This window comes from Neovison vison, chromosome 2, assembly GCF_020171115.1.
Source record: "Neovison vison isolate M4711 chromosome 2, ASM_NN_V1, whole genome shotgun sequence".
In the NCBI taxonomy this organism is placed as follows: domain Eukaryota; kingdom Metazoa; phylum Chordata; class Mammalia; order Carnivora; family Mustelidae; genus Neogale; species Neogale vison.
The window spans coordinates 191,241,859-191,254,582 of NC_058092.1; the positions used below are offsets into that span (position 1 = coordinate 191,241,859).

Below are 12,724 nucleotides of genomic sequence, written 5' to 3' on the forward strand. Positions count from 1 at the left end.
GGTGATTATTTTGCATATATACAAATATTGAAACATTATGTTATATACCTCTAACTACTATAATGGCATATGTCAATTACACCTCAAAAAAAAAAAAAAAAAAAAAAGAAAAGAGAATATGTTACTCACAGTTTCCAAGAGGAGGGGCCATGCCTTCCCAGGGCTACACTAGGAAGCACCAGGGGGCAGATGTGAATGGAGAAACATGGGCAGGAGCCTTTCCTGTGGTTTCTGCAGGAAGGATGGGCAAGGCAGAGTAAGCAGGCAGGGCATTGGCTAGGTTGAATAATTTCAGTGGGCTCTGGGCTGTAGGGCTGTCCCTCATAGTCTGGTAGCTGGACCTGGGGTATTAGAGCAGGGGAATAGAGGGACAAGTGTAAGGACTTAATAAGAAGGTGATCTGGGCTCCTGGCTGGCTCAGTCAGTGGAACTTGTGTGTAGCTCTTGATCTTGGGGTTGTGAGTTTGACCCCCACCCTTGGTGTAGGGATTACTTAAAAAAAAAAAAAAAAAAGTGATTGGAGTCTGGGCTCCAGATTAGTTGGTTTGCATATGACAAATGCACTCACAGGAGAATCCTTCATTATCTCCAGGATTAGGTGAGTTCTGACAGGGGCAGTCTCTCCCGTGCATGAGGCCTGGGAATGTCAAAGCATCAGAATAAAAAGACATGCTTCCCATAGGGCCAGCGGGCAGGTTCTTAATTACTTTGTCATCCCTCCATAACACTTTCTCTGGCCAGTGGCTTTCAGACTTTGACATTTCTTGCCTTTTGACAGTGGACCCCCTTCTTCAAGTGAAATCTTGAGGCCACCCCGTTTGTTAAAGAATGCTCCTCTGCCTGAGAGCAGCTGGGCGGAGGGTACGATATGAAGCCCCCAACAGCCAGTACCCACTCATTTCAGAAGCAGCCCAAGAGGCCCCGCTGACTCTCTTTAAGAGAGCGGAAGGTGTGCATGTAGGCTGGACAGGAGCTGGAACTTGAGAGCAGACATAAGTTGTTGTGCGACCTTGGGTTAGTACTTTCCCTCCCATTTTCTCATTTAAACAGCTTTACCGAGCTATTATCCACATACCCACTTAAAGTATACAACTTCGTGGTTTTTAGAATATTCAGAGTCAAGCCTCTATCACCACAATTTGAGGACATTTCCATCACCCCAAAAGAAACCCCACCCCCACTGGCAGTCACCACCCAATCTTCCCACTCCACCCCCAACCCCAGGCAACCACGAACCTAGTTCTTATCTTTATAGAGCCCCCTGCTCTAGCTGTTTCACGTATGTGAAACAAGTCTCTCTCCTTCACCCCCTTCTTGAGGGCCACCAACTGTTTCTAATTTCCCGTCTTTCCCTTTGGATAGATTCTGTGCATACGGTAGAAGTTATTTATCACACGGGACCCTAGACTTGGTGGAGATCATTAACTTGCCTGGCTTTCCAGCCTGGTCTTTCCCACCCTGCCCTTTCACCCACTCCCCCTTCTGGTCCACAGAACGGTGGGGCTCCCTCATTTGTCCAGCTCCCCCTTCCCAAGCCCCATCCACCTGGTAATGATTTCCTAGAGAGTCTCCCAGGGGTCTCCATGGGGACGTTTCCTGCTCCAGTCTCCATGGCAACTCTTCAGGTTGCCATGGTGACACTTAAGTGATTATTTGGAGACCCTTAAATAAATCACCCATGGTGGTATATGCTGGAAGCGTTTGGCTCCGACTCTTAGGTTTGGGGCCAGGGTTGGGGCCCAGGCCTTCAGGCAGGAATGGGAGGCGGGGAGGGGCTCATCTGGGGCTCTTTCTGGGCAAAGGTGGAACTAAGCCTTTGGGGAATTGGGGCGAGCACAAGCAGTTAGGCTTCTGCCGTCCTTGAATAGAGACACTGTGGCAGGAGGGCACCCTCAACGGGACCAGGGGCAGCTTTGAGAAAGCCAGAAAGTGACTGAGCAGGGACTCAAATCTAGGCTGCTGGGATCCAAGGGCCTCACTCCTTGATGCTAAATATTAAGAAGAAATTCAAGATTGAAACCATTTCTTCACTTACTCAACCCACTACGTGCCAGGCACTGTGCTAAGCCTTGAGGATACAATAGTGATCAAACAAACTGAACTACCCATCCTCATGAAGTTTGCATTCTACTGTGGGAGACACAATCAGCAAAATAATTAAAACACACAGGCCAGGGGTGCCTGGGTGGCTCAGTGGGTTAACTGTCTGCCTTTGGCTCAGGTCCTGATCCTAGGGTCCTGGGACAGAGCCCCACATTGGGCTCCCTGCTCAGTGGGGAGTCTGCTTCTCCCTCTCCCTCTGCCTGTCTCCCCAGCTCTGCTCTCTCTCTAAAATAAATAAAAATCTTAAAAAAAAAAAAAAAAAAAGGCCAGACAGTGGTTTACAGACTGGGAAATTGAGAGTGAAAGCAGGCAGCACTGCTAACACCATGTGGAGTGACCACTCAAGTCTTGGTTAGCCTAGCCCAGGACAATTTCCACCTGACCAGAGGATTTTTCAGCAACTCCTTGAATCTACATGTACCCTGAGCGCTGTCTTACTGAAGGCTGAATAAATAGCTTGAGCACCTGGGAGACTGGTGTAGTCTATCTGGAGAATCTGGTTTATTTTATTCCTAATGCCAACCTGGAGTGGCGAAGATATGCTCCCCGACTTGCATGTGGTGAATTGCTCAGGCCTGTTCCTTGGTGTTGGAGCCAACTGATAGGTACAGGGGCAGGACTCCTCTCACCCTGGTTTCTCTGGGAGACACATTTACTCTTCCAGGAAAGAAGTTTGGAAGCACAGGCCCCAGGCATACCATGCACACAGAGTGTTCTGTGCCAAAAAGCTTCCCCCCCTCCCAAGTTTGTTTATTTATTTATTTGAAAGAGAGAGAGAGAGAGAGATCACAAGTAGGCAGAGAGGCAGAGAGAGAGGAAGGGAAGCAGGCTCCCCAGTGAGCAAAGAGCCTGATGTGGGGCTCGATCCCAGGGCCCTGGAATCATGACCTGAGCTGGAGGCAGAGGCTTTAACCCACTGAGCCACCCAGGCGCCCCCAAAAAGCTTCTGGAGGCTTGTCTTTTTAAAAATTTTTTAAATTTTTAAATATTTGATGTATTTGACAGAGAGCGATCACAAGTAGGCAGTGAGGCAGGAAGAGAGAGCGGGGTAAGCAGGCTCCCTGCCGAGCAGAAAGCCTGATGCACAGCTTGATTCCAGGACCCTGAGACCATGACCTGAGCCGAAGACAGAGGCTTAACTCACTGAGCCACCCAGGTGCCCCAGGAGGCCTGTCTTTATATACTAGGTTCCCTCTGCGGGCCTGGGATTTGAAGTCAGGTGAAGAGGCCACAGAAAATGCCTTCTGGACAGGTCAAGCCCCAAGAGGGGTTCACTAGAAAGTTCCTTGGACAATGAGTCGGGGAGGCAAGTGGCCAGCCTCAGGAGGCGCAGGGGGCTGACACACTCCCTGGGCTGGGGCTTAGCTCAGATACCAGTTTGAAGTTTCTGGAGAAGCTGTGATTGGTCTCCTGCTGATGGCCCTCAGCCCTCAAGGGAGCCAGGCTCCCCTTCCACAGGGGCTCCCCTGCACTCCAGTCCCTCTGCTTACTCTTCTCATCCTTCAGAGGTCTCCTCCCCTGAGACCTGCTCATACCACCGACCTCTATGTTCTTCAACACTGTAGCTCTTCCTTGGCTCTTAGCACAGGGTATAATTATACACTGGTTACACACTTGTTCACTAATCTGGGCTTTCCAATCTCAATGACAGCCACCAGCCACACATGGCTATTGTGCCTGTGGACCTTGAGATGTGCTATGAGTATAAAACATAGGCTGGATGCTGAAGACTCAACGTCTCATTCATAATTTTTATGAATGCTGAATTTTTATGAATTTTTATGAACGTTGAAATGGTATTTTGGATGTGAATAAAATAAATTGAGATTAAGCCTACCATTTTTTTTTTAAATGTACGGCTGCTAGTAAATTTACCATCACACACATTTCTGGTGGACAGTGCTGTGACTAGATTCAGTCCACAAGGTAAGTGGCCATGCAAACTTTGTCCCCACTTTACACCCAGCACCTGGCAGTACGGGAGCAATAATCAGGGTTATTTACTGAATGTGTGTTTGACAGTTATATTTTCCATCAGCCCAGAAACATTTTGAACAGCCTAAGGGAATGTATAATTTAAATGTCAGTTTATTAAAAAGCAAAACAAAAAACCAAGCCAAACAAACAAAAACAAAAAACCACCACCAAGCCAAAACAAAAACCCTCAGGCAAAAAATTTGCCAGAAAGTGAAAAGAAAAGTGGGAATGAAGGGGTCCAGGTCTCAGTCTGTTTCTTTGAGGGATTCAGGGGAATATTTGGACTTTGTCAATCAAAACAACGAATGCACAAAAAACCCCCCTAAAGGTCCTGATAGACCAGAGGCAGATACATGATTGCTTCCCACTTCCTGTTCCTCCTCTTTTCTTTGCTAACAGAAGCCCCTACTTTTAGCTAGGCACATGGCTACCCAGAACCCCAGTGGCATCTGCCAGCTTCCCTTGGAACCAGGTTTGGTTAGTTCTGGCTGAAGGGATGGAAATAGAAATATTGCTCAACTTTGGGAACTTTCCTTAAAGAAAGAGCTATACCTTTCTTTCCCCTTGTCTTCTGGCTAGCATGCCTGGAAAAGGAGCGGCGGCCTTGGACCATGAGGAAGGACAGAGCCGGAACCTAGAGGTGGTGGAGGGGGAGGCTGGCAGGGCCTGAGTCTGACAGCCTTGTGAAAGTGCCACTTCAGCCTTGTAATGCGCACTATGGTCTTAATGTTAGAAGAGAAAATCTTGGAGATGTAAGGCCATGGCCATGAGAGATTTTGTGGTCACCTTATCCCAGGAACAGTGTCCTCCCTGCATCTCTGGCGCTTCCTGGCTCTGTCTGTATAACTGGAAGAGACCACTCTGCTCCTTTCAGAACAGAGCACTTGAGCACTCTCCAAGAACAAAGTTGGCTTTAAGATGACTTGATTTCTTTACCATCAGATATTGGCAATACCTTCAGAAGGAACAAAATTAGAAAGACACAACAGAACATAGTGTGAAAAATACCTCTGTTCTTCAGTCATTGTTTCTATTGCCAGAGGCAACCATTACTACCAGTTTGTGCAAGACTTTTAAATGGTAACCTCTCCCTTAGAGAGAGAAAAAAGTCTCATCTCCTAGGACTTTATACACTAGATCTATAGAAATAAGTACATCCACAACCACCTCTATAACAACTCTGAGCTACTGTCCACAACTCTTACAATGAGGTCACCTTTATTTTATGGCCCAAATTAAAATGTTTACACACTCAGCATGTGACTGCCAAATGTCAGTCCCCTTCTCTAGCCTTTCCTCCCTGGTATGAAATACTTCCCTGACCTAATGTTCAAGCAGACTGTGGGGCAGAAGTTTTGACTCGGGAGGCTGGATTCCCAAGGCCACAAAGGACAACTCCATTTGTGGGACTTAAAAGGATCAGAGTTGGGGCACCTGAGTGGCTCAGTTGTTAAGCGTATGGCTTTGGCTCAGGTCATGGTCGCAGGGTCTTGGGATCAGATCCAACTCTGCATAGGGCTCCCTTCTCCGCGGGAGGCCTGTTCTCCCACTCCTCCTGCTTGTATTCCCTGTCTTTGTCAAATAAATAAATAAAATCTTAAAAAAAGGGGGGGTCAGTTATAGGTTCCTGGGTGATTCAGTTTGTTGAGCAGCTGACTCTTGATTCCAGCTCAGGTCATGATCTTAGGGTCAGGATATGGAACCCTGGTCCATGCTGAGTGTGGGGCCTGCTTAAGATTCTCTCTTCCTCTGCCCCTCCCCCACTATGAGCACATATGCACGTGCTCTTAAAAAAGAAAAAGGGTCAGAGTTTGGGTTTTAGTTCTGAATTCTCAGACCACGTTTTCCAGTAAAAATACTGATGGTCACCATAACTGCAAACACACTTAAGAGTGTGTCCTTTGTGCGAGACACCATACTTGGATCTTACATGCAAGATCACTTTGAAACTTCACAATGACCCCATGAGGTACCATTAAACAGCATTCCTATCTTATAAATGAGGTGGAGAGGTTAGATCATTAGCTCAAGTTCACCAGACATAAAAGGGAAATTGGGATTTGCATTCTGATACTTTGTTCATAGAAACCTGGCTCTTAAGCACAAGCTGACCCTTACCAGATGGTAAGTCCCACACACACAGGGATTTTCTCTGAGGCCCGCACACCACCTGGCACAGAGCAGCTTAGCAAATTTTCATGGACTTAAATGTCCACTTATGAACACTGTACAGGGAATGCAGGCTAAATATGAGAGCCTTCTTTCCCCACGATTGTAGGCTTCTGTCTACTCAGGGCCTACCCTCTAGAACCCCAGTCCAAGGGATGGAGGCCAATCAGCAGTGGGAAGTGTGCTGCAGAGGGCCTGGAAGCAGGAGCTGTGCTGGCTGCAGGACTGGTCTCTGAGCTGGGGTGCCAGACCTCGCACAGGACCCTCAGTTCTGCAGCTATGTCCCTAGACAGTGTTGGACACATATTTGCAGGCTTGATCCGCCACCTCTTGGCTCTGCCCCTTTTGTGGAAGAATTGTTTTTAGTTGCATTGGTATCTGATATACCGGTTTTATTTACTGCTGCTTTTAGTACCTAGAATATAGTAGGCCTTTATTCGCTGAATGAACTTCAGAACAGTTAGGCGAGGCACTTGGCCCCAGCTAGGTGGCACTTCCAGGAGGCTCTGCACCGTGTCCCACTGGGCTTGGATTAGCTACATGATGGGGGTGGGGAGGGGCACAGTGCTCACTGCTGACTTCTAGCTCCTGAGAGGTGGGCTTGTAGCAGGGGACACTAATTACTGTGGGAGTTGGAGCCCATATGTATCCCACTCACTCTGTTCCACAACCCATAGGGATGAACTGCTACTGTTATATGCAGTTACGTTTTCCTAAAAAAGTAGTGTTCTGTCAAGAGGCAACCAAAATTCAAGAAAAATAATCATTATATGGTGTCAGGTTCAATCAGACATGAATCAATGTGAATACCCATGGATAAACCCTGAAACAGAAACACAGCACTGTAATTTGACTCCAACACAGACACAGAAAGATTCCAGAATGTCTCACCCACACCCAAAGAGCTGAAAAAGCAGGGGGCTGTAACAGAATCAATCGCTACTTGAATCCCTTTGTACAAAAGATGTAAAAAAGGCAAAGGATTAAACAGTATCACTAGTCAGAAATATGAGTTTGTTAATGCATGAGACCATTTAAATGCATTTTTATTTCTTCCCCAACAGGCCTAGAGTAAAATCCCAACCTCCTATGGGACTTCCTTTCAAGACACTGCTCTCTGGATCCGGTGTCGTGTGCTTGCATAAAACTAATGCCAGGGCAGCAGGTCACTCCACTGGGGAGTCTGCACACCCACCTAGGGCACACATACATCAGGGAGCAGAGAGTAGGGCCCAGCAGCCACCACCACCTATGCTAGGGGTCCCTGCGGGGCTGCCGCAGCGATGAGGACCCATGGTCTCTGACTGGGTGGTGCGTTGCTTCATTAAGCCTTCTATCTCCGCAGTGCCACATGCTGATTGATCCCAGGCCCCTGCCCGCATGTGGCACCATCACACACCGCGTGTCCAGGCACCCAGAGTCCTTGCTCAAGCAGCAGGCAGCTCCTGGCAGGGCTGTCTTTATTACTCACAGCCCTGAACATCAGCTCCCCTCCCCACTTCAGAGACATGTCACACAGAGGAAGGCAGGTGCTGGTGCTCCCTCCCACTTGGGGAGTCCACCCTCCCATGACCCTCATGTGTCTTCTTAGAGTTCTGGATCTGAGCAGACCCAAGGCTTACTCCCCAGGCAGGTTTTTGGGAAGGCAGCTGTGGCTCTTGGCTGGTTGTATGAGGGAAGCAAGGCCTGTGCTGAAGTTTCAGATGGCACCCCTGAGTAAGTCTGTTAACAGGCTTCATCTGTGTTGGAACCAGGCTAGCACAGTTCAGAGATAAGGGGAGTGGATGTGGGAGAGGGAGGAAGATGAAAAAAGTGACTTTTTCACCTTAAGAGAACTTCCTAAGTCAACCTCATGGGTACAGGGCCATGTCCTCAGGGCCAAACTAATTTAAACAGAATTTAAACCAGAGAAGGGCCAAAGGTTCAGGTAAAGAATTCTGGATTCAGGATCCCATCAGGATGCGAGAGAAAGCATTCATCCTGACAGCCCCACAGTTGATGGTTACATGAAGTGCCTCAGCAGCATTAACTCAGAACTTACAGGAGTCAGCTAGAGATGTCCGAAGAAGTAAAGTGTGATTCTGTGTACTACAACTTGAATTGTGAGTGCCTGCCCTACTCCCTCCCCACCCACGCATCCACCTCTTTAAGAGCCAAACCATCTTCTCCCTCAATAATAAACTCACATCTCTTCAGTCTGCACTGCTGTTTCTTCCAGGGGCGGGATACGAAGAGAGAAATTAGCAATGTTGCTTCAGAAGCAGAGCTTCCTAGGTGCATGGAGCCAGAAGGTAGGGTCAAAGTCCTACTTTTACCATCACCTCACTCCCAACTAAGCATCCTTGGTTTTCCAAGGCCCCCTGGCAAGGAAGGAAGAGCCAGGGCAGTGGGACTTGGCTCTGGATAGGAGAGGGAAGGGCAGGCTTCACGGAACATTCTCCAGAGGCAGTACTGAGCGGCAGCCATACCACTTTTCTTGTGACTTTGGCCCAATCTTATGGAGCAAATTCAGTACAAAGCATCACGGTCTCTGGCAGCAAAACCCTTCTGCTCAGATAAGCTATGTACATTTCTTTCTTCTGTTGCACAAAACCCCATCACAAACCTTGCGGGGTCCTCCTGGGATACCCTGCTAGCGCTCCTCCAGGCCTGACACGTGCTCCCAGTTGTTAGATTTAATCTTTTAGGAACCTGCTACTGCCAAATGGGGCACACCACCAGCTCTAGCTCCCTCTCCACCACCACCTGGGCCTCCTCCCTTCCTGTCTGGGTGGCCCTTTCACCTCTGCCTGTACCCAGAAGGGCCTTACCCCACCTCTGCCCCCCGGCACTTTTTAGCCCAGAGCTCTGCACCTGCCCTGCTTGCTCTGCAGCTATGGGAGGCAGGGCCCCTGCATGGATACTTCAGGGGGTGTGGTCACCGCCCAGGCAATGCAGGGGCCTGGACCAGCTTCACCTCATTACTTCCACACACACTGACCATCCCCACCGCAGTGGGCTCCAAACTCGGGCAAGACTTCTATTGGCCATGAAGAATGGGTCCCACTCTTGTCACAAAGGCATGGTCCACCCACGGAGGTCAGAGGTAGACAAAAACAATGGGGTATGGGGCGCCTGGGTGGCTCAGTGGGTAAAAGCCTCTGCGTTTAGCTCAGGTCATGATCCCAGGGTCCTGGGATCAAGCCCCGCATAGGGCTCTCTGCTCAGCAGGGAGCCTGCTTCCCCCTTTCTCTCTGCCTGCTTCTCTGCCTACTTGTGATCTCTGTCTGTCAAATAAATAAATAAAATCTTTAAAACAAAAACAAAAACAAAACAATGGGGTGGCCACAGGCCTCTGTGGAAGATGTTTCAGAGCAGCTTGGGCCTCATGACGGTTTTAGCTCAGTTACAAATCCTAGGCAGTTCCATCTGCTTAACCAGTTTTTCCGGTGATACTTCAATGCTGGCTTTCTTGGTTTCTATAGCCTCTTGCTTTCAAATTTCAAAAGTAAAGCCAAAATAATAACTCCAAACTCTTTAAACTGAATAAATAAATAATAGTGATAATATTTACATGAGTAGGCCATGTTGAGAGATTCAAGCATGACCAGCAACAGAAAAACCACAACAGGCCCTGGTCTCAGACCTTACAGCTGGCTCTGGATCATGGTGGGATATTCCTGAAAGCCGACGGTTGGAAGGGTGAGCTGAGAATGAGCAAAGATGCCTGGCTGGGGCCTCCTGGTGAGGCTAGGGTTTCAAAAAGACAAACCTCAGTTCTCCTAACCAGGCACTGTGGTGTGATCAGGGTCCTGGGTGAGCTGCTCCTGGGGACGTAGAGGCCTTCTCTGCGTGACGGCATCGGGGGTGATATCAGGGACTGTCCCACAGAGCACAATCTCTCTGGGTCACCTGCCAGTCTCGACTCCTTTCCAGACAGGACAAGGAGCCGAGGTCAGGAATGGTCTCCTCTTCCCTGAACTATGTGACAAGGGGGATATGGAATTCGTTTGTGTCAAAGATCAAGGGTCTCCTGGGAGGGCTTGGGTCCCTGTCAGCCTTGTGTAGCAGCTTGAAGAGCCCAGTTCCGATGTTCATGGGGATCCCCATGATGATGCATTCAGACACTCCTGAAATCAAACAGACAGGGCATTAGATGGCTTTTCACCACACAGGTGGGCTCCCAGCTCTCCACTCCGTCTGGGCCGCAGCTGCTCTGTAGGCTGGCCTTCCAGAGCACTAAACTCAGACAGAGGGATACTGAATGATGCTCGCAGAACCCTGACTTTGCCACCCAATGTTTCCTCAGTTTAGGGCCTAGAAGAAAAGCAAACAGGCTGACAGTAAAGACAAGTGCCTATGGAAACAGCAGGAGAAACTTGTTCCCTATGCTCAGGGGTCAAGGCTGGGCCAAGCTTAACAGCTTACCAGCACCCCTGTGCCTTGGAAACCCACAGCCCTAATGGGAGACACTTGGAAGGCAAGGCCCCTGCAGAGACAGGAGTAAGGCAATGGAGCAGATTCTTTCTCCGAACTCCAGTCCAGCTTTGGCTCAGACTTCTGGTCCTGTAACAAGCGAGTGCTTGCCTACTCTATTCCAGGCTTTGTGCTATTAGGAGACCAGAGAGACAAACTGCCAAGCTAAAGACCAACGTGGACTGAGGGCTGACTCTTAGTTAACAACAATGTAAAGGGCGAGGAAGGGGAAGATTTCACAGTGCAGGGTGGGATGACCGTGCCAGGCCACCATCAGGGTGGCAGTGTGTGGGGCTGTAAGGCCCAGCACCCCAATGGCAGGGTCGCAGCGCTGGCCATTAATTCCACTGTCAAGCACACTCACTCTTACTTTGGCCTTGGCCTTGTCCTGTTCTTCTGCCCCAATCTCTGCTCCCTTTTTCTTTCCTCTGACTTATCTTAAAAAATGATATAGTAATTTTTCTTTTCCTCTGTCTGCAACCTGTGTCCCTTTTGAAGAGAAGAATTAATCTTAGGAAGAAAGCAGCGGCATGTGCCCTGCCCGAGACCTCACCTGGCCAGCACCTGTTTAGCAAATCCATGTAAGACTGGGAGAGGAGACAGGAAATGGCCATGAGGAAGCCAACCTCTGGTGATAAGGATGGCAGCCAGGCTGGGAATCCCTGCTTGAGCCCGATGAGTATGTGACCTTGGCCTAGCTACTGAGCCCCCTGCAGACTCCCTTCTTCGACATGTGGTGTGGGAGCCAGGGAAGAGCCAGCCGGGCAGCAGGTAGATGGTGACAGCTTTGCCAAGGCCCTTCTCTCCCAGGCCGCCATCAGAGATGCACTGGGTGTGGTGGGGAGGCGGCTGGTGCAGGGGGAGACTCGTCAGCCAGTAAGCTAGTTCCCTGTGCGACTGGTGCAAAGGTTTAATACCTGTCCCTATAGATGTGCTGTGCTCAGTGCATGCAAGGTGCTGGGCCTGGCAGCTCTCCTTCCCCAGAGGTCAGGACAGTAGGGCCACCAGATGCTGCTCCCTCCTGTCAGCCCTGGCACCATACAGGAAGAGCAGATCATACTGGCCCAATGCATCTCTAAGGTCTAGAACACTCACTGGTGCCCAGGGTTGATCTTTTCTTCTTTGCCCCAAAAAGCTGTCTGTACTGACAGAGAAGCCTTCCAACAGATGAGGGGCGATACAGGGAGCCACAGCCAGGATGTGGAGATAAAAGATATTATTTCCAATTCTGTGATCTGTGACTTTATGCCTAAAAAATAAACGCTCTGCCTACTCAGTTTCCTCACCTCCTGGGAATCCTCAGCCACAGTCTCAGCTATAAACCACAAAGGCCCTCTGATGAAAGTCTTAGAAACACCAAACCTACCACACACGGAGTCCTTCTGCCCGAAGTAGGCAGCATCGAAGAGATGGTCAGCTGTCTTTTCAAAGGAGGCCAGCATCAGCACACTTTCTTTCATCTTGGCCAGGCCAAACCTCGTAATGCCCAGGACTTCACCCTGCATTGGGGGAGAAGGAGTCAGGGTGGTACTCACACCACTTACAGAAGGCCAGAGCAAACCACACCCTCTGCCTCCCCTCAACAGAGTCAGCCCAAATCGGCGAAGCAGCTGTTCAAGTCAGTCTCGGGTCAGGATAGGACCCTCACTGTAATCTGTCCCACTGGCATCCCCTTGAGGGCTACCAGTCACTGACGATAGGGATCCTTACACTCCCAACCACATGCTGTTGGAACAAACAGTCAAGAACTGAGAGCTAGAATTCAAAATCCAACTTTTAAAAAAGAGTACTTCTGAAGATGTTTATTATGGCTCAAAGAATTCCAAACTCAAATAATTTAAAAGCCTCACAGTAGGGAAAGAGTTAAGTAAATTTAGGTGATTTCGTCCAAGCAAATGCTGCACCATCATTAAAAAAGTATATTTATGGGGCACTTGGGTGGCTCAGTTGTTAAGTGTCTGCCTTTAGCTCAGGTCATGGGACTGAGCACCGCACTGGGCTCCTTGCTCAGCGGGAAGCC

The 12,724-nt window shown here is 49.2% G+C and overlaps 1 protein-coding gene across 1 annotated transcript in view; it reads right to left on the reverse strand.

Annotated features, from left to right (window-relative positions):
* Positions 1-9,764: 9,764 nt before the first annotated feature.
* Positions 9,765-12,724, reverse strand: part of POLR3A (RNA polymerase III subunit A) — a 48,969-nt gene continuing 46,009 nt past the window's right edge. The window contains exons 30-31 of the mRNA XM_044239913.1: positions 12,071-12,203; positions 9,765-10,358 (exon numbers count right to left, since the gene is read on the reverse strand). Of these exons, the coding sequence (XP_044095848.1) occupies positions 10,210-10,358; positions 12,071-12,203 (282 nt within the window). The 3' untranslated portion in view covers positions 9,765-10,209. The remainder of the gene's footprint in view (positions 10,359-12,070; positions 12,204-12,724) is intronic.